General features: G+C 46.8%; 2 protein-coding genes across 2 annotated transcripts; both read right to left on the bottom strand.

The window, feature by feature from the left end:
* Positions 1 to 300: 300 nt before the first annotated feature.
* LOC146192201 (uncharacterized) lies at positions 301 to 3,676 on the bottom strand. The gene is made up of 2 exons (XM_084600024.1): positions 3,416 to 3,676; positions 301 to 758 (listed from the first exon to the last, which is right to left on the bottom strand). The coding sequence occupies exons 1-2, from the start codon at positions 3,664 to 3,666 to the stop codon at positions 533 to 535; spliced, it is 477 nt and encodes a 158-aa protein (XP_084456150.1). The 5' UTR covers positions 3,667 to 3,676; the 3' UTR covers positions 301 to 532.
* An 18-nt stretch (positions 3,677 to 3,694) lies between these two features.
* On the bottom strand, positions 3,695 to 25,393 carry LOC146192202 (putative glutamate receptor). The gene is made up of 6 exons (XM_084600427.1): positions 25,242 to 25,393; positions 23,006 to 23,096; positions 17,098 to 17,265; positions 13,225 to 13,363; positions 8,900 to 9,132; positions 3,695 to 3,769 (listed from the first exon to the last, which is right to left on the bottom strand). Exons 1-6 carry the CDS (start codon positions 25,391 to 25,393, stop codon positions 3,695 to 3,697), a joined length of 858 nt encoding a protein of 285 aa, XP_084456553.1.
* Positions 25,394 to 26,657: the final 1,264 nt, after the last annotated feature.

The following is a 26,657-nucleotide window of genomic DNA, read 5'->3' on the forward strand; positions in this document are numbered from 1 at the left end:
TATTGCGGCAAATAATCTCGCGTGACCGTGACACTACTCAAATTTAGTGTGAAAAGTTTCGTGCGAACTTTCTGCGTGTTAGAGTTTGGAAAATCATTCTGTAATCCTCCCTGCTCCCCTGCCTGGACCCACTACCTAGCTCACTTGTGTATATTTGTCAACACTGACAGGCAACAGCTGAACCGCGAACTTTATGTCCGTCCCCAGTTTTTTGAGCGCTCATGTTTACGGCTACGTGTTCATGGCCATTGGTCGCTTCGAGGTAATTCACCAAAATACGCTGTCAGCTGAAACGAAGCATTTATTTTTGCAACACGCGGAGAGAAATGAAAAAGACAGACGTGTGCACCGAAGTAAGTAGGCTGCTTCAGACAGCTTGTCTCGAAGCCTTAGTGCGGTTGTATGTATGACAGGGACGCTAGAGCATTAATTGCTTTGCTTTCAGCTTTGGGCGAGGACGGCATCAGCAAGTTTGAGTGTCCACTTTGACATGAAATCCACCCTGAGCCCGCCAGTATCGGCGTCACTGCATTCACGGCCTTCGAGGCCGTGTCTGGTGCCTCCCGAGCTGCAGCTCGGCCAGCAGGGCCAGCAGGGGCAGGGTGGAGCCCAAGAGCGCAGCAGCCACCAGAGTTGCGCGCAAGTCCTTGAGCGACAGTGGCTGAAATGCTCTCTGGCGTTGCGCGCAGCGACCCCAGTCGGGCAGCATGCGCTCCGTCCACAGGCCCATGAGGCCGGATTCGCGCAGCCAGCCAAGCCTGCGAGTGGTTATGAGGGCATATGTGGTCAAGGCGTCGACTTGACCATTGAAGTAAAAAGTCATCATGTCAGACTGATTGACCAATTGGGTGAGATGCTGTTCCATATGGAACGCAAACAATCAGGAAAACAAATCGCTGTCAGAAACCTGCGTAGTTGACCCGAAATACTAGATGAGGGACGAAAGAAATAGAGAAATAAAAACGCTCAACAGTGTACGTGTCTCTCTTCTTCTGACCTCGCCTGTAGTTTTTGAGCAAACGTCTCCAAAACGTATACAAAATCACCTAAAGGTGACAACGTGCTCAGCTAAGATACGTCGGTTCAATTTTCTTTCAATGCTTGCCTGTGTTATAGCAATCCACGTAATACGGGTATCATATATCAATACGATGGCCTCGTTTACCAGAAACACCGGTGTCGACATTGTGGGCGAAAAACCACGAGCATGGCGCTGGCAGGCGATACCTGACAGCAGTAATGACCGCGCACGTATTGGACATAGGGTTGCCTGATGTTACGTTTGGAGGGAGCTGCCAACTCGGGACTCTCCTTTCACATGGGAGGGTGATATCAGAATCAGCCTGCCAGGACCACGCACTCACGTTACCGCTAGGCCACGGGGTGTGGACGTTCCACCGAAAACTCCACACCGTATTTCAAGAGACCTGCAGTTACCTGACCCTTCCAAGCTTTCACCTTCCCGTATATTTTTTTTACTTTTATTTACTTCATTCTTTGTTACTGGCGGAACGTGTGATCGATCTGTTTTATTGCTACTCGCATTGGCGTCTTGACCGCTTCGGATTCATCGGCTATTGTACAAATCAGTGCACAACTCAGTAGATCCATATCGGTAATTACTTTGTCCGCCTTGTGGCTTACGCATACGTTCATTTTTTGCCTATGCCTAGTTCCCTCTCAACCGCTTTCAGTATACCTCCGACCTTTTAAAGCGTGATCAATTTTCTGCATGTTATACGCTATTATGTCGGATTTATTAGGCTTAATAAATATTATTGATAACTCTACCAGTCCTTTCCTGAGAGTTGGATTGGGGGCTACATGTTTTGAAGTTGCTCAATAAGAACATGCATGGTTCTGCTTAAAGTTGTTATCCTCATTACGTCCAACTGTCGTATACCGCCTCAACATATACTACGCACTACGTGAGGATAGCTCTTGAATTATCGTTCATTGCTACTACTAATATTGTCTTCCTAGATTAAAGCCTAATATCTGTTCTGCAGCAATATCCCGAAATCACATTTCCTCACTTGCAGCTTACTAGTAGATATGCTTCTTATTTAGTTATTTTTTCCGTACTCTCTTCCCGTCTGGACCTATCTCATACGTTACCATTCTATGGGCGCATGCACAAGGTGGGTTTGGCGCACAATATTGTTGCGACGAAGAAGATCGGCAGTGGCGAGAGAGGAGCTCTCGCGCTAGGCCAGACATTAAATCATCGTTCATCCTGCCACCATGTTGTGCCGTCTCTTCGCTTGTCACCACGTAACAATATGATTTTGTTTTAATTTTTAGTTTCTCTATTTCACATATTAAGAGCTCACTTATTCTGCCACTACCCAAAGATGTCATTCACTAAACGTAAATTATTGAGCTCTGAACTCTGCCAGCAGCCTATTTATAAAGACTGACATAATCGCCTACTGCCGGGTCTGTAGCCTTCTTTTTTCCTAGCTAGGAATTCAGGTCATCAATCAATACAGTATAGTGTCTCCTTAATTTATTCGTTTTCCGTTCTAAATCTATCGTGACGTTTACGCCATCATAACTCATAACGTCATCAGAAAACGTCTACGTCATCATAGACGTTTTCTACTACGTGGTCATCATAATTAGATGTATGCGCGTAGGTCTTTATCAACTTCATTTTATATGCCCTATGAATTTTGATATGTTCCTCTCGGCTAAATTAATAGCACACAGTGGGTCCACCCCTTGGTAATGTACAGACTTCATATGTCCCAACCTCAATATGAACTATTCTATCACTTTTAATTCCCGCTAGCGCCTCGAACTGCACTGTTGTACTAGTCTCAGTCGGGAATGTTTAGCGTTAAATGTGCCAGGCTCAGTTACCGATGGCTGCCTGTCCATAAACAGAGATGCTTGTCACCCTCCTTTACGCCACTGGCCTCATCGCTAGCATGATCACTCTGTACCAACTAGGGACTCAAACCGTGGGAGTTTACTGTAGCAGGTCATAGTCAGTTACGGCACCAGAGTTACCAAATTCTCCTCTGTCGAGGAATTGCATTTTCGGCGGTGGTCACCGGGATCAGGCTGCATCCCTGTCTTGGCAATCCAGTGAAGAATTCTGTGGCATCGGGATGCAAACTACATTCCTCTTCACCTCTAATCCATCGCTTGACATTTTTCGCCCGAGATGAGAGTGGTGAGACTTGTGCTTATACGAGTTGGCATAACTATTGATAGAACACATACGCTTCTGAGAAGTAAATACAACACCTATTCCAATGCTATCCAGGCAACAACAAAACCTGACGACTATTATAACTACAATACGGTACTTAGTATTGATGAATCTATGATAACCAAGCGCAATTTCACGAAGCCCAGTTCACCTCAAATGAGACCCATTCGAACGTGTTCCGGCAGAGATGTGTACCTTTGGTCCAGGGCACGGCGGAAGCGCGGATCCAGGCGTGCGTTGACGTACAGGCCGAACGAGAGCGTGTTGATGGGCTCTCGGGCCACGTAGAACTGGGCGTGGGGGAAGCGCGAGCAACTGCGCCCAACCACGTAGCGAAAGCTGGTGCGGTCCGAGAGGATCACAGACCGGCCCAGGGCCACCTCGCCCAGGTGTGCAGGTCGGTAGAGCTCATCGATGGACACCTGACCCGAGTGATGCTCCACCATGTTCCACACATGGCGCCAAACGGGCCGCTCAGAACCCTGCATGATGGACGCAGTCTCTCCTCAGCTGCGTTGCTGCCTTGGCAATGGTTCTAATAGTTCCATTCTACCGTGACACGGGTGGTCATAATTATACAAAATTGCTAGCCCAAAATATTAAAATGAAAATCTCTCATCAGCGCGAAAAACGCGTAGAAAGAAGAGACGATGACATACAATGAGCGCTGACTGTTAACTTACTTTATTCGTCATGGTATATACTATTTATAGGCATGAGCGACGGAAATGATAGAAAAGAAATGGCCGCAGCCCACTGCCTTATCTACAAGAGGTGCTCGCGAAGGTTCAGTACGACAGGCATCCTGACAACACATCGCGAGAGGCGGCTTAATCTTTTAGCATCCCCGACAATGAGAGCATATGCATCACCAAAACAAATATTTATCAAACTAAGAATGAAATTGCATTTCTAGACACAAGATGACAAAAAGGTGGTCTGCTTTTTATAATTTTTCCATGTTTATAACACTCTTGCTTCTTTTCGGTGATTTCCCCGCATATGTGTGTAACTGTTGTGTACCATGGTGAATAGAGTTAGTTTAGAGTCAACACTCGTCCTGTGTCATCGTTTCTTCTGTCTACCTGTTTTTCGCGCTGTTCGTTGCGAGGGATTGATACCAACTCGCCTTACTCGCTCTACTTCTACGATAATGTCTCAACAAAGAGTACACCCAAACAGAAATGATGGATGCTTGCAACAATGAAATGGCAGACGGCTGCACTTCATAGGCACATAGACTGCCGTTTACTGCCCAATGTTCTCGGTCATTTTGCGCACAAGCGCCGCACGTTCACTATAAGCGCACTGCAAGTCAAATACATAAACTCCAACTGTAGTGCGCATGCCTAAAGTAGGTTTTCATTTCGTTAGGAGATTAGACCACAACATCGCAAGGAGGCTATCACAATATCTGAAAATTAACTGGCAGGTAAGTTTTTGACATCATAAACACCCTTGCCTCACAATTTCCCGCATTCGCGCGCAAGATAGTCTGAGCCTATGCCAAACGAAGTCCTTGTGTTATGGTGCCCCAAAGATTGTGAAGCCCAACTCCACTGAGAGGTAATCGTCTTGTCAGATATTTTTGGCTGAATGAAGAGGCAAACATCACTCTGAGTGGGTCCAGCCCTGTTTTATTAGCTGTCGATGATATCCAGTTTAACTGCTGAGCTAGAGTCCCCATGTTCAACACTACATGACGGCATAAAGCTCATGGCCGGCGAATGCCTCTACCAAGCTTTGCTTTCTCTTCGCACAGCCTGGATATACTACGCGCCAATTGTGTGTACAAACTCTATTGTACATCCATTATTTATAAACTAAGTTGCTAAAAACGGCTGTTTCAAAATAAACCCTTATGGGAAATTTATTAACTATAATCAGTTCAGTTCAGTCGTTCAGTCGTGTCCGACTCTTCGTGACCCTATGAACCATGTCACACCACGCTTTCCGGTCTCTCACTATCTTCCTAACATCACTTAACTTCATCTGCATTGCCTCGAGGATGCCATCTAACCATCGCGTTCGCTGCCTACCCCTTCTCCGGCGACCCTCAACCTTTCCCAACATCAAATCTTTCTCCAGCGACTCCTGTCTTCTCATCAGATGACCAAAGTAGCTGAGCTTTAACTTTAGAATTTGACCCTCCAATGAGCAGTCAGGGTTATGGTCGACAATATCGACTGATTTGATCTTCTGACAGTCCAAGGAACTCTCAAGGGTCTTCGCCAGCACCACGATTCAAACACGTCAATTCTTCGGCGGTCAGCCTTTTTCACAGTCCAACTCTCGCATCCATACATCACAACTGGAAAGACCAGAGCACGAGTTATACGGATCTTGGTTGGCAGACTAATGTCTCTGCTCTTTACTAGGCGGTCAAGGCTAACCATTGCTCTCTTTCCCAGAAGCAGGCGTCTCCTAATTTCATGGCTGCAGTCTCCTTCCGAGGTATTCTTGGAGCCCAAGAAGAGAAAATCTGTCACAGCTTCCACTTCTTGTCCATTGATGCTCCAGGACTTGATAGGGCAAGACGCCATGATCTTTGTCTTTTTAATGTTCAGTTTAAGCCCAAACTTCTCACTCTCTTCTTGTACGCGCATCAGAAGTCTCTTGAGTTCCACTTCACTTTCTGCCATTAAAGTGGTATCATCCGCATATCTAAGGTTGTTGATGCGTTTTCCAGCAATCTTCACTCCAGCTGAAGACTCGTCCAGACCGGCCTTCCTCATGATGCACTCTGCATATATGTTAAATAGGCAGGGCGACAGTATGCAGCCTTGCCTCACTCCTTTCTCAATCGGAAACCAATCAGTAAGACCATGCCCAGTTCTGACTGTGGCCTCTTGTCCTTCATACAGGTTCCTGAGGAGACAGATGAGGTGAATTGGAACTCCCATCTCTTGGAGAGCTTGCCACAATCTGCTGTGATCTACGCAGTCAAACGCTTTCGCATAATCAATAAAGCAGAAGCAGATGGGTTTCTGGAACTCTCTTGCTTTTTCCATGATCCAGCGAAGGCTGGCAATTTGGTCTCTAGTTCCTCTGCCCTTGCGAAACCCAGCTTGCACGTCCGGAAGCTCCCGATCCACATACTGCTGCAGCCTTCCTTGGAGGATTTTCAACATCACCTTGCTAGCATGCGAAATAAGCGAGATCGTGCGGTAGTTGGAACAATCTTTGGCACTGCCTTTCTTTGGAATGGGGATGTAAACTGACCTCCTCCAATCCTGTGGCCACTGCAGGGTTGTCCAAATCTTCTGACATAATGTGTGCAGAATGTTAACAGCGTCATGGTTGAAGTTTTGAAGCAACTCAGCTGGAATGCCATCAATTCCGCTAGCTTTGTTCTTAGCAAGGCTGGCTAAGGCCCATTCAACTTCACTCTTCAGGATGCCTGGCTCGAGATCAGTAATCACAACAGTCTTATGTTGGGTTTGCACGTTCGGGTCCTTCTTGTACAGCTCTTCTGTGTATTCCTGCCACCTCTTCTTTATCTCTGAGGCTTCAGTGAGGTCCTTGCCTCGTTTGTCCTTTATCACGCCCAGCTTAGCACAGAAGCTTCCTTTGATATATTTGATTGTCTTATACAGAGCTCTTGTGTTCCTTAAATGGCTGTTGTCCTCAACTGCTTGGCGCTGCATGTTCAGGAAGGCATTCTTATCTCTCCTTGCTATTTTCTGAAAATCCGCATTTAGAACCTTGTATCTTTCTCTTTCCCCCATAACTTTTGCCACCCTCCTTTCCTCAACTATTTGCAAAGCCTCTTCAGATAACCAGTTTGCTTTCTTGCATTTTTTTTGCTTTGGAACTACCTAAGTAGCAACTTCTTGTATTATATCACGAACATCAGTCCACATCTCTTCGGGCTCTCTGTCTTCTAGATCTAATTCTTGAAATCGATTCCTCACTTCCACAGCATATTCTAATGGAATTTGATCCAGATCATACCTGAAAAGCCTTCTAGTTTTCTGCGTTTTCCTCAATCGAAGCTTAATTTTGGCAACAAGAAGCTGATGATCGGTGCCACAATCGGCCCCAGGCCTTGTTTTTACTGTTTGTATAGCGCTTCTCCATCTCAGCCGGCAAAGAATATAATCGATCTGATTCCTGTACAGACCGTCCGGTGAAGTCCATGTGTACAGGCGCCTCTTGTGCTGTTGAAAATGAGTATTCGCTATGGTCAAGTTGTTTTCTTGACAAAACTCTACTAGCCTATGTCCAGCTTCATTTGGCTCGCCAAGACCGCACTTGCCTATAATTCCGGATATTTCTTCACTCCCGACCTCAGCATTCCAGTCTCCTATGAGAAAAACGACGTCTGATGATGGGGTGCGGTCTAAAAGGCATTGTAGGTCCGCATAAAATCTCTCAACGTCAGCTTCTTCAGCAGTAGTGGTCAGTGCATAGACTTGGATAACTGTTATGTTGAAAGGGTGACCTTGGATCCGAAGTGAAATGATTCGGTCGTTTTTGGGGTTGTACCCTAGCACTGCTTTGCCCATTCTTCTGTTTACTATGAGAGCGACCCCATTCCTTCTCTTGGATTCGTGCCCTCAATAAAAGACATAATGGTCGCCGGAGTTAAATTCTCCCATTCCGGTCCACTTGAGCTCGCTGATACCCAAGATATCAATGTTCAATCTGTCCATTTCTCGCTTGACGACAACCAGTTTACCTTGCGTCATAGATCTTACATTCCATGTTGCTATGTGATATATCTTCTTGCAACATCGGACTTTCCGGTCGCTTCCCGACACATCCACAACTGAGCGTCGTTTTGGCGTTAGCCCAGCCGCTTCATTCGTCCTGGAGCTACTAGGAATCGCCCTTTGTTCATCCCCAGTAACATGTGGGACGCCTTCCAACCTGGGGGGCTCATCTTCCGGCGCCATATAATTAATGGTATTGTGACTGGCCATAGGGTTTTCTTGGCAGGAATTACTGGAGTGGGTTGCCATTACCTTCTCCAGTGAATCACATTTTGTCAGAACTCTCTGCCGTGACCTGTCTATCTTGGGTGGCCCTACACAGCAGAGCTCACGACTTCATCGAGTTTCGCAAGCCCTTCCGCCACGACAAGGCAGTGATCCATGAAGGGGATTAACTATAATAACACTGAACAAAAACCATAAGAGGAAAATAATTACATACATCGGCTAGATAATTTCGAAAAATATAGCAGAACAAGCTCTGTACTGTGAGTTGGAAAATCTGCTCAGATCACGTCTATTCTAAATGCCGCAATTTTGTAAAAACCACAAATATAGTTTATTCATTTGAAATCCAGATATTCATCTTTGTATCTGTATAGATGCAAAAATAGAACAGTATGGCTGTAGAGAGAAAGTATTTGAGAGATGGCATGGATGAGTGGCGACCAACAGTTCTGTTCTCCGTGATTTATATATTCAGCTGCAACTAAAGCAACTACCTCCACAGCGTGACATCGATGACTAAGTTTTTCAACTGCTACTTTGGTTGTGTCTGTAAGTACCTTCTTTATTTTAATAGCTTTCTTTTTCCACGCAGGCAGGGCTTTTATTTTTATTCCTGAAAAATGCAGTGATACATATAAAATGAGAACTGATTGTGTGCAAAGTCGGGAATACGAAGCAGTCATTTAGCTTAAGTGTCTTTTTTGCGGTTCAGAGAAGGAAAAAAAGGATTCCTCACACTGAGCATGGCGACCAGAATGCTGTTGGCGAATAGCAGCGGCCGCACATTGGGCCTCATCGCCAGGTCCTTGAGGCTGTCGATGCGCGGGCTCTCTGAGCGCACCGAGAGGCAGGCCTTCATCTGGCCGGCCAACGCGTACGCCAGCACCAGTGCCGAAAGCCACCACACCACGCGCAGTGCCCGCGCCGCCATGTAGAGCTGGCCACGCATGTCCTCGCCCGCTGAGCCGCCTGCAAGACAAGAATGTCAACGCTCATCTGTGGGCTGATGATTGTACTGCAAAAAACTGATGAAGAACTAAAGAAGAACCAAGAATTAACTAAGATCGCATCATGCATTTATATTATTTTGTCTTATTGTCCTCCTTATTGTACAGTTAAGGTTCAAAATAATTTCATCCTTCCAAACCAGGCGCGGTTAGGCCTAGCTGAGTCGATCCAACCTCTTAATTCGTAGGTAGCCATTTCCCCACGAACCAATAAAACGTAACACCAAAGATTTTAGAGATGACCAACTGGATAGATGAAGAGAAAGGGCATTGCATTTTTCTTCCAATCGCAAGTCTATTCGAATCCTGATCCTATTTCATTGTTGTACATTATTTTACTCGGTAATTCATTCGGATTAGTAATCGCTAAAACAGCCAACGTCATTCTAATTTTCTGCTGAAGTATTTTTAATGTGGCTCTCAGTCATCCCCTCTAGAATCGAATAGGAGAAAGCCCCCTAAACACCACCTGTCAAATGCAAATTCTCACAAATGGCTTCAATGGGAACGACAGAGCGTCTTTGCCATGATGGCATTCCAGATCGTATACCAGAATACCGGGAAGAAGACTATTCGTACAACACCGAACGGTCAGCATCAAGAAGCGTAGCTGAGTCTATGTAAGGCACAGGCAGATATTTAGGCCTAACGGGACCTAACTGCAAGCGTGAATTTATTTTCTCCCATCGATTCGCATATTCTTTCCTTGCGAAATGCTAAAAAGAATGTGAGCAGCTCAAATGCTGAACCAGAAGCGCTTGTGTATACATATCCTCCCTCGTGGCGTAATCGATAAGCAGAGAACTTGACGTTTCAACAAATATGATATCGCGTGTGGGAACGCAATCATATTTTGCGGTAACTTTATTTGTGGATTGGATCTTCTTATTGGATCGTCATCAATTCAATCATGCTAATTCTCATTCGTCATCTGTTTTCCCGATTTTATCTGGTGGTCCACATAGTGCTGTTTAAGGCCTCCATCTATTTCTTATCTATATTAATGATTTACCCTCGTAGCGACTCGCGTGGCATGCGTCAAGAAGGAGGAGGTCCGGCATGTGCTGAAAAGAAGGAGACAGCGTCGGCACGAAAGCTTCGGAACGCTCGGGACCTTCACGTCGGCCGGACGCTGCCGCCGCCGCCTCTTCAGCTTCTCCTCAAATAAGGCCGCGGTCGCCCCTACCTGGCGACCTCTATATTTGTGGTGACCCGGAGAACCATGTCTTCATCCTGACGGAGACCCGGTTTTTGACCTATCGCTTCCGACGTTCCGGCCTGCAGGCACCGGCGAGTGGTTCACTCAACTGTAGGCTGCGATATTCCAGACCTCTATCACTATCGAGCAGTTAAAGCATACAGTTCTCTCCGAAATATTACCACCCGACCCCCTGTACCGATTCGCCTGCCCTGCCTCGAATTGCCGGTCAAACGATGTGCTGCGCGCTGCCGTTCTGGCGTACTTTGGCGAAAGCTACTACCCGCTAGCGCTCTACGACGCGGTCGACCCACTTTCGCCGCCGCTAACTTCTGCGCCCGCGCCAGCATCGCTCTTGTCTACGGCCGCATCCTCGGGGCACAGCACGAAGCAGCTGCCCCCGACAGCTCCCTGCCACTCCTGCCCAGCGCATCCGCCCGGCTACTCTCCCACACGTATCGTCTACGACACAGGAAGCGCAGCCTCAGCTGTCCCGTCCTCCTGTGCCGTCGCTTACACTCCCAATACCGGTGCCAAACATTGCCGTCATTCAAGTGCTGGCATACGAGTCGTATGAGGCAGCAGCACCGGACTTCAGCACGTACCTGGCCGGATACCTCACACCAAGCGTACTGCTCATCGTCTGCAAGCGCCCTCTACGGCGATGGCGCATCAGTGGGCTCCTCAGCCACCTCGCTCGAACAGCATGGCCATGCGACTCAACATCTTTGGTTCGTGTCACAGCGGCTAAGGGCACTCATTTTGCCTTTGTTGTTTGCCTCCTGCTTTTTCAAGCCCCAATCAGGCGGCAACAACATATCAGCATGTGCCCACCACAAGTGGCCCGTGCGTACTTACCCCACAGCCCACATCTGCTGTCTTCGTCACGGCTAATTTCGCCCTCCTGTGCAACAAGCTTAGGACTGTACATAGCTCTAACGCCACGTTCCCTCCCCAGAACCCGCTCGCCCCAGTGCTTTGCAGCTTTTATTTTATCACTTCGTTGTGAGCACTACGATCCTTCAGCGCCGTCACATGAACCCCCGACACCGTGGTGAAACTACCGCAACTAGCCCGCCCGTTCAAATCAGTCTTGTTAACCGACCTTCGCAACAGGCGGAAGTGACTCGGCATACCAAACTTCCATGAAAGACACGACCTGATGATTTTCTTCAGGTCCTGCATGCGCGCGTAGCGTTCCAACGTTTCTAGTCGCCGCTTCAGTTCTGGCAAGCAGAGGACTCAAGGTGCTTCCGCACGCTCCTCAACAGCCCCGCCTCCTCTACCACTACGTTTCACTCAGCGGCGACCTCCTGAACAGGCATTGATGAAACCTACTTGCCCCTTAGACTACGACTTGTACACGAACTTAACAAGTGCATATGTGCATAGCTTTCTTCCTAGTTCTTTTTTAGAGCAATGCCTTTTGCTTAGACTGCGAGTTTCTTTTCCTTTTTCTTTTTTTTCGACTAATCGCCTAGAGGAGGGGCCCTATAGCGACTCGCGCGGTATGCGTTAAGAAGAAGAAGGAGAAGGTCCGGCACGTGCCGAAGAGAAGGAGGCAGCGTCGGCACGAGAGCTTCGGAATACTCGGGACCTTCGCCTCAGCTGGACGCTGCCGCCGCCGCCTCTTCAGCTTCTCCTCAAATAAATGTGGTCGGGGTCTCCCTGGCTGGTGACCTCCACTTCTAACACCCGACTCTTCGCTGATGGCTGTGTCCAAGAAAACGTTTTGAACATCGAAGAGTGGTGTAACTCTTCGCTAATGTCGTTAAATTCTACTAAAACCTCTCTTTTTTTCCACCACCATCGCAACCACCTGGACGCTATTGGTACAATTAACAATATCACCTTTACATCAGTAGACTCCTATAAATATATCAGCATCCACTCGATCTGATCGCAACACGTTCGCCATGTAACTAATTCAGCTAATCAAGCTAAAGAGTACTTACGCCATAACGTTACCTTAGCACCCCGTTCAATAAAACTGCTTGCTTACTTAACATTTGAATGGTCGAAATTAGAGTTTGCATGCACCGCGTACGACCCTTACTTTGCTAACCTTATTAAAACACCTGGATCTGTCCAGAGTCGCGCTGCAAGATTTATTTGTTCCGACTATTCGCATCACACCAGGCCTCGACACAAGTCTTAGCTTAATCTCCTTACATTGGCCGTCGTCACAAGATCGCCCGTCACCTTATATCGAACGTTCTATTATATCTTTGATCCCTAAGCTATTCCTATCACATGCGCTTATCGCAATTCCCGTAATTATCAATCTAAAGACATTTACTCAGTGAAAGCTCGCACCGGAACGTAATAATACTTTTTTTCTTGAAAACAGCCCGAACCTGTATTGACCTTCCATCAAAAGTCGCAAACATCATCAACTTCAGTAACCAAATGCAGAACCGCCAGCGAACAGTTCAACCCTCATGTAATGTCCCGGAGCTTTCCGGAATAAATAAGTAAATTAACTCAGTCCTCCACATATCGATCTCTCCGCAAGTAAACGCAGGGACAACCCATTTTAGTTGTAGCCCTGCAGGCTCAACGTGTAGCGTGTTCTTCATAAGTGGGGACTCCAAGGCTCTCTTTGAAACTGTAGCAGAAGGTCTGAAACATTCAAGTCTGGAGACAATTGGCCTTTCCTGCATAATGCCCCAGTGGGACATGTGGGTTCAGGCTGCGGCTGAGAAGCTAACATGTCGAGCACGAAATTCACCGATAACAGCGACGCTTGAGCTCAAGGACATTACCACAGTGATCGACTTTCTACAGACATCTTTCATTCGGAGGTTAAGTCCTGTGGGGTTCGCTAACTCTATTAGCGCCATGTGAGTTGCGTACCTTGCTGCAGGAGGTTGCCCAGGAGACCGAAGAAGTGGTGCGCGACTCGCCGCAGGAATCCCCCGGCACGCGGCCGGCTGTCTGCCGAGGCGGCGAACAAGCAGCACACGAGCAGTGAAGCAACCAGGCACAGCCACACCTGCAGAAGTCCACCAAAAATTCTGCCCTCAAAAAGAAAGCAGTTATTTATTTTAGGTGAAAGGCGTGTTCATCGCTGAGCACTGTATAAACTGTGGAGAGTTTGCCGTCGTGGGCTTAAAAAAAGAAAACCAAGTGTGCTGCATTGGTCGAAACATTTCAGAGCAAAAAATGATGTGAAAATAGCCTTTTGTGCTCGATGGAAACTTATAAAATGTGCGATGCGTCAAGTCCGCTATTAAGGTCTGGCAACTTCTACAATTACCACGTTATAGAAAAATCGTGCGCCGTCTAGTGTCTTCAGAGTGAGAGAAAAGGAGTCACTTTATTTGCACTTAACTGTACTCCGATGTCACCTTTGTACGTCAGAAAAGGTGAATTTTGTCCGGTTCGTGCACAAAGCTACGGAAACATCTCTCTTACACTTACATATCCTGACTTACACTTTCTAAGTTTGGTACACTTCCTAGCTTATCGCTGCCGTTGTACTTTTGTACCCATTCATATATGCCTTTATGATATCCGTTCTTTAGCCAATATTTTATGTTCGCCCCTCCCCCTTATAATGCATTTTAACATGAGGGTATTAAAAATAAATAAATAAATCTGGCTCACAGCAAAGAAACACAATTTTGCATCGGCAAGGAGAGCTAGCGAGGCCGCAATAGTCATGCAACGCACACATCAGATGGAAAATAAACAGCTATTGCCACTCGAAGGCCTCAGTAGAAATAATACCCAATGCACGTGATCTGAGCAATAGTGTTCAATGAGCCACGGTGCAAAACCCTATAAAGATGCGTGGTATGCGGTGCACTAACGACGTGCATTTTGATTTTCTGACGTTCGAGCTCATTTCTCAAACTCATTACAGACTTTCTAGGCTCCTAACGGCCGCCGGAAAGCTTCATTCATTTTAAAGGGTACAAAATGTTGCTCTCTAACCAGTGGGCCAGTTCTTCAGCGTCATAGAACTATCAATACCTCAGGACGGAACATATATTGAGTCGGATACATGCGGGGCGTCAAAAGCCCGAGATTCGATGGTTTTGAAATGAGCAATGAAACATTCCTAATACAGTAACTGCTGCCATGATCGAAGTCAATACTGTAGGGCCACCGTTATCGACGGAGGTCGCCGAAAGGGATGAATCCACAGGGACCGCGTGACACGAGGAACAGCTGCATACGCTGTTATCAGAGAAGAAAAAGTGAAAATTCAGAGAAACCTGCTTGGAGCATGAATGATGATACCCTCCTCAGAAGGAAGGAACATTTCCCGAAACGAACACGTGCCCTCGTCACTCTGGAGCGGTAGCCCTCCCTTGCGGTCTCACCCATACAGAAGAAGTAGCGCTTCCCCTCGCTCTGGCCGCCATTAGAAAGGAGCCACAATTTTGGAACCTATATCCCCGCCCAGCTTGCCCTTTCTGCATATCCGAGGCTATTGACGCAGATATTCACCACGTTTTTGAGTTTGCCCGGCGCTGAAGCCAACGAGAATTCGGCATTTGGCAGCAGCGGATCTAAACATGCCCTTATATATTGCATAGATGCAGGAGCCACACCATTGCTCCCTATTGGGCTTAATAAGATCATCGAGCCTTTTTCATTCATTCATTGCCTCGTGTTTTTCCCTTACCAGCTCCCTTTATGCCCGCAGGTAATTAACAGTTTTAAGAAAATGCATACATGGCAAAAAATTCTTAAATCCTAAGAAACCGGTTTTGCAAAGGGTTTGGATTCTTCTGTCGCCTAGCTCTGTGTAGTCACCAATTCAATCTTGTTTTAGTGTGAGCGTCGTCCCATGGTACGCGGCGAGATCGCGCACCTTACATCTAACGTCCTCGTTTCCCTCGCGCCGCTGTGATGACGCAAGCGGTGCAGTGTTTAAATCGCCCCACAAGTAACCAGGACATGCTTTTGCCCGACATAGTAGCCTCCATCCCTATCCTTATGGACTACTATATGGAATATTATGGAATGAAGTGATCCTTATATGAAATAAGTTTTCTGCCTGTAGATGCCACGAAAGACAAACAATACGGTCTTGCCATGGTCATGAGCCTCCAATTGAGCTATGTAGAAAACAAGAATAGAACTTAGAAGCGCCAATATTGTTCGCTATGCTCGGGAGCGCTTCACTGATCGTTGTGCATGTAAGAAACGCATACCGAGTACTGCCTGATCCACCACAATGGATATCTGTGTTAGTTTAGTTGGCGATGATGAAAAACTTTTAGTACCGTCCTAGTCAAAATTTGGCTCGCACGTTTTACCTTTTATATTGCTTGTCGTGTTGAACGTCGAAGTCGGCAATAAAGCAAAAAAAAAAGATGTAATAGCATCCATATTAGTGCTCTCAACCTAGACTCGGCCTGATTACGATGACGATTTACTGAATATTTTCCTTCGGCACCTTGATGGCGGCCAAGTTCGTGCTGGTTAGTTCGTTCAGGACGCCATCTAGCCACATGAGCACGTGCACTCTCATTATTTCCTTCCCAGCTGCTCAGTGTGGCGTTACCGCGGGATCGAGGGGTGTTTCTGTACTTTATGTGCGAGTAATTTTTACCGAGGCCTATGCACGCACCAGGCCGGCAGCTTAAGTCCAGCAGCAGAACGGCTACCTCATTTGAGAGGGAGACTGAGTTTGATCGCTGTATCACTTGACGCCGCCTTCAAGGCGAATTCAAGAGTTCACTAGTCAGGCACTCGGATTTTGTAAGGGGCGAAACGCTTGGGAATTGTACCGCACTGTTGTTGAATAAACCGTACGTACGTGTGCCAGAAGTAGGGCTCTCTTGTGCGATTCCATGTGCGGCCGCGCACAAGAGACAGCTTCAAACGTTTGCGGTATTAAACACGCTTCGTAGCAATGCAAAGGAGAGAAGTTGCCTATTCCGTATACGCTTGACCAGCCTGTGTTTATTGTGTTTGCGGTGGCAACGAGTTAATTTCGACGAATACTATCCATGTACTGCACAGAATTTCTGTTCGCCGTCTGTCCCCTCGCCGCGGTGGCGCAGTGGTTACGGCGCTCGACTACTGTTCCTAAGGGCGCGGGATCGAATCCCGGTCTCGGCGGCCGCTTTTCGATGGAGGCGAAAAGCAAGGCGGCCATGTGCTGTGCGATGTCAGTGCACGTTAAAGAACCCCAGGTGGTCGAAATTTTCGGAGTCTTCCACTACGGCATCTCTCATAGCCTGAGTCGCTTTGGGACGTTAAACCCTACAAACCAAACCAAACCAAACCAACTGTTCGTTTCTACCCACCAATCACCCTTGTAAAACATTCAGTTCACTTCGGTGACTCCAGCTCTACGATTGCTGACTCCTCGAAGATTTCGCGCTCCTTATCTGGCAAAGACGCAGTGCTGTATAGCCCGAGTCAGCAGAATGTGAAGTCTGCGTTGTTTTCCATCTGTCTACCATGTGTACTAATCTCTCTTGCCGCAGCGTTTCTATTTGTTCGACCATGGAAAGTGTCAACCTTTGCACCAATGCAACGCTTTCTTCGGATAGACTTGTGCGTCACAAATTGTTCTGTCATCCTGAGCACTTACTATGAAGGACTGCACATTTATTTCTGAGTACCAATAATCAGTGCAATAAGCCAATTCGTACCTCTCATTATCAAGCTTTCTTCCAGCAAGGGGAACAAAAAGATAGCCTTTCAATATCACCTTACCTCTAAAGCTCAGTAAGGCCCGCTCGGTGCCCCTCCAGTACTTACTGTGACATCGAACGCCCGGAGAAAGCCAAACGACGCCGCCCCGCCGCTGTGCACCGCCGGCACGGCCGCCAAGATGGTGATCTCGTCCGAGTACACGGGAGCCGTGTGCCGCGCTGCGCGGTCGCGCTCATTCGACGGGACCATCATGGCCATCGCCACGTCGGCCTCCTGCGTACAGGATACCGCGTACGAGAGGAGCAGTTTTGCAGACAACTTGGCTCGACTCTTACGCGGTTGCTTAAAGGATCCACGTCGCAGAAAATGCCGTGTCGTCAATGTCCGCGTCGCAAGCGTATGCGCTATTCTTAACTGAACAATTCTGTAACCAAATAATTACAAGATGCACTGATTTGGACCATGATCACTAAGTTACTGACGCGGGGCGTCCAGTCACCAGCAAAGTTATCTGCGGAGACTCACATTGGCAGTGGATCAGTGGTGTCGACTTTGTGCGCACGTGATAGTCTCTCCATACCAGAAGCAGAGCCGTCGCACGCTGTGGAACGCACCCACTAAGTAACATTCGCACAGAGGTGCTATGTGTGTCAGGCAATCTTTCGCATAATTACTGTCAAATACAGAATAGTGTCCATGTCTGCGTGGGCATGTGGAACACTGACGGTAACAAATAACGCTACTGCGACATACCCTTGAAGCTGGAGTTGGTGCACGTCGAAAGAAAAAAAAATAGGGTACGAGCGAATACAAAAAGGTGCGTACGTAAAAAGACAGGCGTTAGACACGGAAGCAAGCAATTGTGCTTTATTAAAACATAAACATGCCGCACAAAATGTCCAACTCAAATGCATCTTCAACTCCTCCCGGGACATGCGTAATGATGGCCTCTTTCATAACCCTTATCTTGCTTCTGGTACATTTCTACTCCGGTTGCCACACGTACATGTCACTCAGAAAAGTTTCTTTGCTACTATTAAATACTTCTGAGCTCATATGTGGTCCTTCTACTGCCCAAAAATAGCGACCCGCTCGAACACCGGCACAATTTCTTTTAACTTATTACAGCTAGTGCGATGAGATACCAAATGTCTTCCCAGGAGTCAGGACCCCTCCTCCAGGAGCGTTCTTATGCTCCTGCAGGAGTCCCTTAACGCGCCTGCCTGTATGGCCATACACACTTTTTCATAGGCCAAAGGAATGCGGTATACAGCAGCAATCTTGCACTAAACGAATGGTTTCAGATGCTTGATTTTACATACTCCTTTGTTGCTTTCCTCGGGCGCTCGGCTACAGCACCCAAGGATGCGGGATTTAATCCCAGCTGCGGCGGCCGCTTTTCGATGGAGGAGAAAAACAAGGCGGCCGTGGACTGTACGATGTCAGTGCACATTAAAGAACCCCAGGTGATCTAAATTTCTGAAGCCTTCCACAACGGTGTCTCTCATATCTGAGTTGCTTTAGGACGTTAAACCACATAAAACCAAACCAAATCAATCTTTTATGATTCTCGCGCAAATTCCCACCAGTTTGTAAGATCAGAAAAAAATATAAGCTTTTGCGCCATGCCTTTCACCTGCCTTCATAATATGTAAGAGATTTTATTCTGGTACGGCATTCCTTCTAATTTCTTCGTTCTATCCGACGTCAGCGGCTCTTGGCCTGCGAGGCCTTTCATTATTCGCGGCAGCCCTAAGGACCAAGGAAGCAAAGCCAGTTGCAGACAAGCTGAGGACCTGCTGCTTGGGGGAAGGAAACAACTAAGGAGAGGCCCTTGCCATTCCCAATGCAATAGACAAAGTGTGGCGGAAGTGACGTCAAAATTTAGGGTTAGCCTAGTCGGGCCAGTAGCAACGTCATCGCTGTTGCTATGAAAACCCGGGGCACTAGCAACAGCGTTGCTAAGGGCCCGAGGTACGTGAGCGTCGCAGAGAAAGAAAATGCGGAGGGTAAAGGAGGAGGAGAGACGTTGCAACGTCCGGTTGCGGCGCGGCCGCGCCGGCTCCAAAACCGTGACGTCAGGGTCTCTCCTAAGTTTTTTCCTTCCTCCATGACCTGCTGTATCAGGCTACAAAGCATGCTGATGCAACTGTTGCGCATTCTGCCGAAGAAGGCATCTCATCGCTATGCCTCTCTCGACTATATATTAAGGATGTCATAGATGCGGCATCAATGCTTTTCTTACCAGGGATGAAAACATCTAGCTAACAAGGTCGTTGTCGGGGAATGGTAATTGTAAGTCAATGAACCTAATGACTTTGTCATTTGGAAATTCATATGTTTAATTCAGGCCGAGCTAAACAGAGATCAAATATCCTAGGTTACACTGTCTGCACTGTCCCCTGATGAAAGCCTGAAATATATAAAAGGGCAATCAACATACATTACCTTCAAGTATCCAAGCGATATTGCTCACAGATGTACAAATGTGGTTTTCGGTTTTTAGCAGAGAAAGGCCGAGAAAGTATCGCACACAACTAGCGCTCTCTAGACACGGCGCATATCCATTTTTCTGGACAGAAAAAAACCCTGCCCTTAATATTGGACAGCAATCCCAAAGCGACGATATTTTCATGCATAAATCGTCGTTAAAGCATAATATCTCTACTGAGCTCTATCGCTTCGCATATCGTTGCAGGCAGTTCATAGTGGCGAACTGAGAAAGGCCCTCTATATCGATATTAAAGAAAGTTTAGGCGCCATGAAGATATTCCATCGTTCAACACTTATGCCAAATGTGCTGAATTTCGTACGGAGTACTGTACCCGCTGGAGCCCTATCTGTTTCATCATCATCATCAGCCTGACTATACCCACTGCAGGGCGAAGGCCACTCCCGTATTTCTCCACTTAACCCGGTTCTGTGCTAGCTGCATCCACTTGACCCCTGCGAACTTCTTAATCTCATCCGCCCACCTAACTTTCTGCCTCCCCCTGCTACGCTTTCCTTCCCTTGGAATCCAGTTTGTTACCCTAAGCGACCATCGGTTATCCTCTCTTCCTACTACATGTCCTGCCCATGCCCATTTCTTCTTCTTAATTTCCACTAGAATGTCGGTAACTTGAGTTATTTATCTGACCCACTCTGCAAGCTTCCTATTTTTTAATGTTACCTCTACCATTTTTCGTTCCATAGCCCTCTGAGTTGTTCTCAACTTAAGTAGAACCCTTTTGGTTAGCCTCCACGTTTCAGCCCCCTATTTGTTTAAGTGTCACTAATTTCCGTGTTTTCACACTGAAAACGCATAACTGCCATTGTGGCCCTGCGACACACTCATTTTTCTATCTACTCGCTTCGCTTCATACAAAGGCGCCAGAAGCATGTTCCTACAGGGGACGAACAAATTTATATCTCTTAAAAATGCGACCGATGTCACCTGGAAACCTATTTCTTTCCTTAACTGTACACAGACTGCAGTGAAGAGTTTGGGGCGTGATGCTGGATGCAATATTTTATGCATGTATTCGTTGCTTTATCTTTATGTGCATCGCTAAAATTAATTGTCAATGTAATACTAAAAAGGAAAGGAAGACAGGAAATAAAACGAATAAACGGTATGATAACAGTACTGATCATGACAGCCTTTGCACATGTAAAAACACCTTGTCCTACGTTAATCTGCTATCCTGTGTTGAATTTCGCATCTGTTGGGAGCTTTGTCAAGCCGCTTGCGCGTCTTTTTCCTCTAGCTTAAAGGGGCCACGACCTAGTCGTGGGATGTATTGCCATTTTATACATCTGTGAATAATACCTAAGTCTGCGATTCTACTCATAAAGTTTTAGTGTCTAGCACGTGGCGCTTATTAATGCGATAGAAATCGGAATGGGGAAGCTCCTCTCGATTTTGAAATGCTCGTGCAGCGTCTTAAGTGACTAGGCGGCGGAGCGTCATCTGCAATGCAGGCTTCAATAACAGGAAAATGCCTCTTTTCACATGCCAGAAATGTCATTCGGCGCTAACTGCTGGCCCGTTCCGTGGCGGGTAAGCCTAGTGCGAGTGCGCGGGGTTCGGGTGGACAGTTTCGGTGATTACGGTGCGTGCATGCACAAGCTTTAGCGGCTGCATGTGGCCATCGAGTGTAGTTCTGACAGTAGTGACCACAAAACCACGACACGTGCGCATTGAGCGGGAAGCGTCGATGTGACCCTCTCTGACGAACGCAGCTGGCAGCTGTCGGCGCTGCTTATACCCGGCGCAGGCAGAGAACGTAGCGTTCTCTGCGCTTCTTGCAGCGGTGTTGTAATTTGCAAACAAATAAACGTGCAACTGGTGCGAAAAGAAGAGAATAATTTTGTATTGCTATCTCTGCTTGCATTTTATACCGCGCGAATAACCAGCATGTAAACAAACACGCTGTGGATGCAGTAGTAATATGCGAATCGGCGCATTCCTGCGGAAGTTTAGGGCTCACACACTATATACTAAATAATGTACATTTACATTGAAGCACAATCATGAGTCATTTCTGGATAAGCACCAGAAAAATGTAAGGTTATGCTCTGGAGTTGTGGCTGTAGGAAGACGGAAAAGAATATGCACGGGCCTGCTACTGGCTCTGTACCTGGGCCACCTCCGCTGTGTATAGATTGATTTATGTGTAGATTGATTTATAGGAAGAGAAAGGTGCGGTAACTGTCTTACTTGTTTTCTGTGGACACCTCAACCGCGCCGTAAGGGAAGGGAGGAAGGTGGGAGGGAAAGTGGAAAGAGAGAAAGAGGAGCCGTAGTGGAGGGTTACGGTGTAATTTCGACCACCTTGGGATCTTTATACCGTCTTTACACGGCCGGCTTAACCACGGTTACGCTTAACCGAGGTTACCGAACTTAACCACAGTTAACCGCCAATCGCGGTTACAGGCTAGCCCCCGCCGCAAGCGGCGGCAACCTGCCTATCCCAGCCCCATCAGGGCCAGGATCAGCCAACACCCTCTCGAAAATTTCTAGGGGGTGTTGGATAAGCCACCCTCCTCGCCTCCCTATGCTCTGGAGTCGAGTCGGTCTCAGCCGTGCACGCACGGCTGGAGAGACTCGAGACGGAGACGGCGGCGGCTGGGAGGCTCTTGTTCGGTGCGGGCAGTGAAGTGTATTTGAATCGCGTTGGGTTTTTCAATAATCGGATTGCAGCGGTGGCGGCGCATGCTTTCGTGCACAGGCCGTGGCCAGACTGAACATTGTTTTGTAAAAAGCCCTTGTCGGCTGAAAATAATTAAGTTTGACTAACATCGGCATATATGTGAGGTACCTCCCGGCCGCTCCAACCCTGCTTGCCTAGCTACCCAGCAGATGGCCATAGCAGTCTGTCCGCCGAAAGCCTCCAGTCCTGAACTCGAGTCGGATATCTGCCAGCCAGCCAGTGAACCGGCAGCAGTCACGCCATGCAGTCGTATTTTGTAGCGTCGCTCTGCGCGCCATTGTACAGTCTTTTATTCCACGTGACCCCTTTAAGCTGTTGCACACGGCTGAAGTAAACAGTGAACTGAGTTAAACTGGACTATTATAGGTTATCGATCCTCATGGCGTACATGTCAGAGGAAGCAGCACTTGGCACCTGGTGGAAAGAAAACGGGTATCCTTAAGTAAGGAAAGCGTGATTGTGGCTGAGGCATCAATTGAACTCCAGGAAGTTGTGAACATCTGCATATGTATTCTGGCAGGGCTGCAGCTGCTCTGACTCGCTATATCTGGAGACTAGAGGGCGCACTGTTTGGTAGTTGGTCGTAGTATTTCTCGACATAGGTGCGACGACAACTTGCTCTTCGGTGCTTATTTGTTTTGTTGTTGTTTTTTCTGCTTTGTGAGCATCTTTAGACACATAGTAAAAACGTGCGCGCGAAGGAACCAGTGATTGAATGGGGCTGATTGCCCTGCAAGCGTAACCTGGTGAAGACCAAATGGCGTGCACGTATATGTAAAAAACAAAAAAGAGGATCAGAGAAATAGAGCTTGTCTTACGTCTCGCTGAAGACGGCCTATAAGACCCGTGGCTGTGCCGTTGGGCAGCACGTTTCCCAGAGACCGGTCGTCGGCGAGTTGCAGGCTGTAGCTGTAACAAGAAGGGAGTGCAACGGCCCAAAGTCTGAAGAAAATAGCAAACCATAATGATTTGAGCTCTAAACCCCGTTATGACCACTGGCGACGGGCTAGTATTCATTTGCATTACTGATGTGGTGCACGAAATAGTTGCGGGGCTCCTGCTTCGCTCATAGAAAGGATGAAAAGCGGCTATGGGAGGAATATGCGCGTTATTAAAGCAACAAATTCCCCTTACACATTTCAAGATTCACTAAAATACCGAAGATAAATGTTTGCTTTTGTTCACGCCAACAATTTTCAGTTCGAACCCCGAGTATCTACCACGAGGAATCTACAACTAAATAGCATCTACTATCTTCTAAACGTGCTATGTCAGGGGTTCGATAAACCCGAAAGCAGTAACTGCTACTCTTATCCAGCCAAAAGCCCCACTTAGTTTGCAAGCGCCTTTCGCAAGCCGTACTCGTATATTTCGGGCTGCAGGAAAACAAACCATTGTAGTACGTCGCGAACAAAGGTATGTGTTCGACAGTATGCGACAGACGTTGCTAGAGCTACGCATAGCTCGAAACGTGAAGGCAGGAAACTTATCAGGTGGGGCTTCTGGGGAAAAATGAAGGAGACACCCAACCTACGCCTTAAAAGTAGACGTGATGGCGCTTTTAACTACAGCTGTCATGATTTTCAAATGTTTTGATATTAATAATAATAATAATAATAAATAATAATAATAATAATAATAATAATAATAATAATAATAATAATAATAATAATAATAATAATAATAATAATAATAATAATAATAATAATAATAATAATAATTGTCTGGGACGAAGAAAAAGGCACAGTATCCGGCACACTTGTTTCTGTAGACACCTGACCCGCGACGTAAAAAAAGGGAATATGGGAGTGCTGCTGTCATGAGTTAGGGCAGTTGCCTCGTCAAGCTGTAGCTTGGTAGCAGTAGCTTTTTGCGGCCGCTCCATCCTTGTACATTGTGCAAAGGAAAATAAAGTTTGATTTTATTTGATCTGAAAGCGGAAAGAGGGGGAAACGAGTCGTAGTGGAATGCTACGGAGTAATTTCGACCACCTGAGGATCTTTACCGTGCGCTGACATCGCACAGCATACGCACGCCTCTTCGATCTGACTCCATCGAAATGTTTTAAGGTCGATTTTTGGGGGAACTGACGACGCAGTATCACTCAAACTTTTCGGTGGGCACTCGCAGTATAAAGGGAAAGTAAAGGCACAGGATCTGTCACAGTCCTTGCTGGAGAGGGGGGATGGAGGTGGTGGTTGTTGCTCCTGGCACTACGGGACGCTGGTAGGTCACTGTTGCTTACGGCGGGGGGTAGCCTGCCACCGGATATTTATTTGTTGTAGGCCGTCATTGCACCCGCCACCCCTTCGGTGGTGGACGACGGCTCTTGCGACACGCGTCTTTTTCTCTCCCTCTTCATATTTCCTATCTTTCTCTCTCTATTTTCTAATCTGTCCGCACGAAGCAGCGGAGGTGGCTTGGCTACAGAGCCAGTAGCACGTCCATGCATTTTCTTTTCCTTCTTCCTAAAGTCGCAACAATAACCTTGCTGGAGAGCATACCTACGCCGTAAAGGAAGAGGCACGCCTCAATTGCAGGCCTCTTATTTTTCGTACCACGTTCCGAACACTGCCGACAAAAGTCGAGCAGAAACTGGGCTGTGACGCCGGCATTTGGACTTAACGAGCTGTACACGGTCACGCGTTATAAAAGCGCTAGTAACGGCCTCACTCGCATCCGTCATCGAATTGAAGTCCTAACAAAGGATAGTCTTATGCACGCAGCCTAAGCGGCTGAAGAGCTCACAAACAGAGGAGGCAAGGTGCCTATCGCAACGAGCCAACGATAGTTATCGAACAATGCGCTATCATTAAGGGATATCTCATAAAGGATTGTACACAAGATATCGACGGTGGAGTGAAGTCTACGGCAGCCAATACGGTGTACTTTATTCCTGAACCATGAAGCTCTTTTTTCCAAAGAGTAAATATCCGTTTCCTGCAATGGGATGAAACTCGCGCTTACTGTACTGAACTTTACTCAATGCGCACGCGCCCGTATTGTGTAGTCGGCCAAAGAAGCATGGCTTTGTACAGCCCCGTGTATACTCACTTGAAACGCAGCGACAGCGACAGTGCCTCGAGCACGTCTCCCAGCAATCCGACAAGGCGGTTGCCGGTCTCGCTTTTCACTACCTGCAAGTGCGGCTTGTACTGGGAGAAGAAAAAGCGCGGGAAACCTTTTAGGGATAGCTGCTGGTTCATGTTACGTTGTGGAAGCATTACGAATAGCTCTAAACACTTCACGCTTCTGTAAGTAAATTAAGAGTGAGATTGTCGACATGATTTTGTTTCTGTTCCTCCCTTACATATCGCTAATACATACATTTGAGAAAGGAGCTATCGTTATAGGTTTGCGACCTTGACTTTCAAAATACAATATTGCTCGTTAAAAGGAAATATAAAACGTTGAATAATTGACTTAGATGGATAATTGTGTAATCATTAAGTTCTATAGCGTATACGTAAATAACGTTCGCTTTGCTGTACAACCCACCTGCATAATCCGTACCAAGGTATCTCTTATTTTGTTGTAAAATACAAATGTGTGAGCAGCAAAAAAAGAAAAAAAACAGTCACCCAGTACATCTTTTCGCCGGCGCTATCTGCTTACCTACATGTCATTGCAGTAGTTTGCAGCGGAATGCGGCAGCCCCGAAAGAGAATCTGTACCAGGTATAACTGTCTCTAGTTGGTTTTTTTAGCAGAAAATACAGCCGAAGTGAAACGACACGGAGACCGATCTGCTCCGCCAGAAGTCCCACATGCTGCTAAACTTTGAAATCGACTGCTGTGCAGATGCGCTGCGAGGATCAGCGAGAAGCTTCCAGAAAGCATAACGCTCCATGAAAGTATTCTTTTTTTTCACTAAGCGGCATTGAACGACACCATGATCCTGAATGTTGATATTCGGCTTCCATAGAGATTTCTGCAATTTCTTTTTCCTTAAAAAGGAATAAACATAGATCAATTTTAATGCAAATGCGTTTTAGGCGAAAGCCTTATACGTCTTATGAACAAAGAAATTTGGCTCTGACTAGAGAATGTGGTCTGCAAAAGACGCTGAATTTCAAATGGTCTTTTCACCCACACGACGTATCACTTGGTTACGTTAGTTACAGAGCAAATAACGGGGAGATTAAGTGTGAAGTTACATACGGGATAAGCATTGTTTGCATGTATTGAGAAGTATTTTCTGCATCAATATGGTTTATGTTAAAATGTGGTTTATTATGGTGTATTACATTATACTAGGTTAAATTCTTGTGGATGGGGGGTGGTTTAGTTGCATTATGTTAGATTAAAGAATTATGGCTTATTCAGTACGGGTCGCAATGAATTAAAGTAGCAATGACAGGGTCGTTTGACATAGTACTTCATTTACACTTCTGTGAATAATATAAATGTCTGTGATTCAACTACCAAAGTTTTAATACCTGGAACAAGCTGCATATTTGAAACAATCGCG

This window comes from Amblyomma maculatum, chromosome 4 (genome assembly GCF_055883805.1).
Source record: "Amblyomma maculatum isolate TAMU_Amacu chromosome 4, ASM5588380v1, whole genome shotgun sequence".
NCBI classification, from domain to species: domain Eukaryota; kingdom Metazoa; phylum Arthropoda; class Arachnida; order Ixodida; family Ixodidae; genus Amblyomma; species Amblyomma maculatum.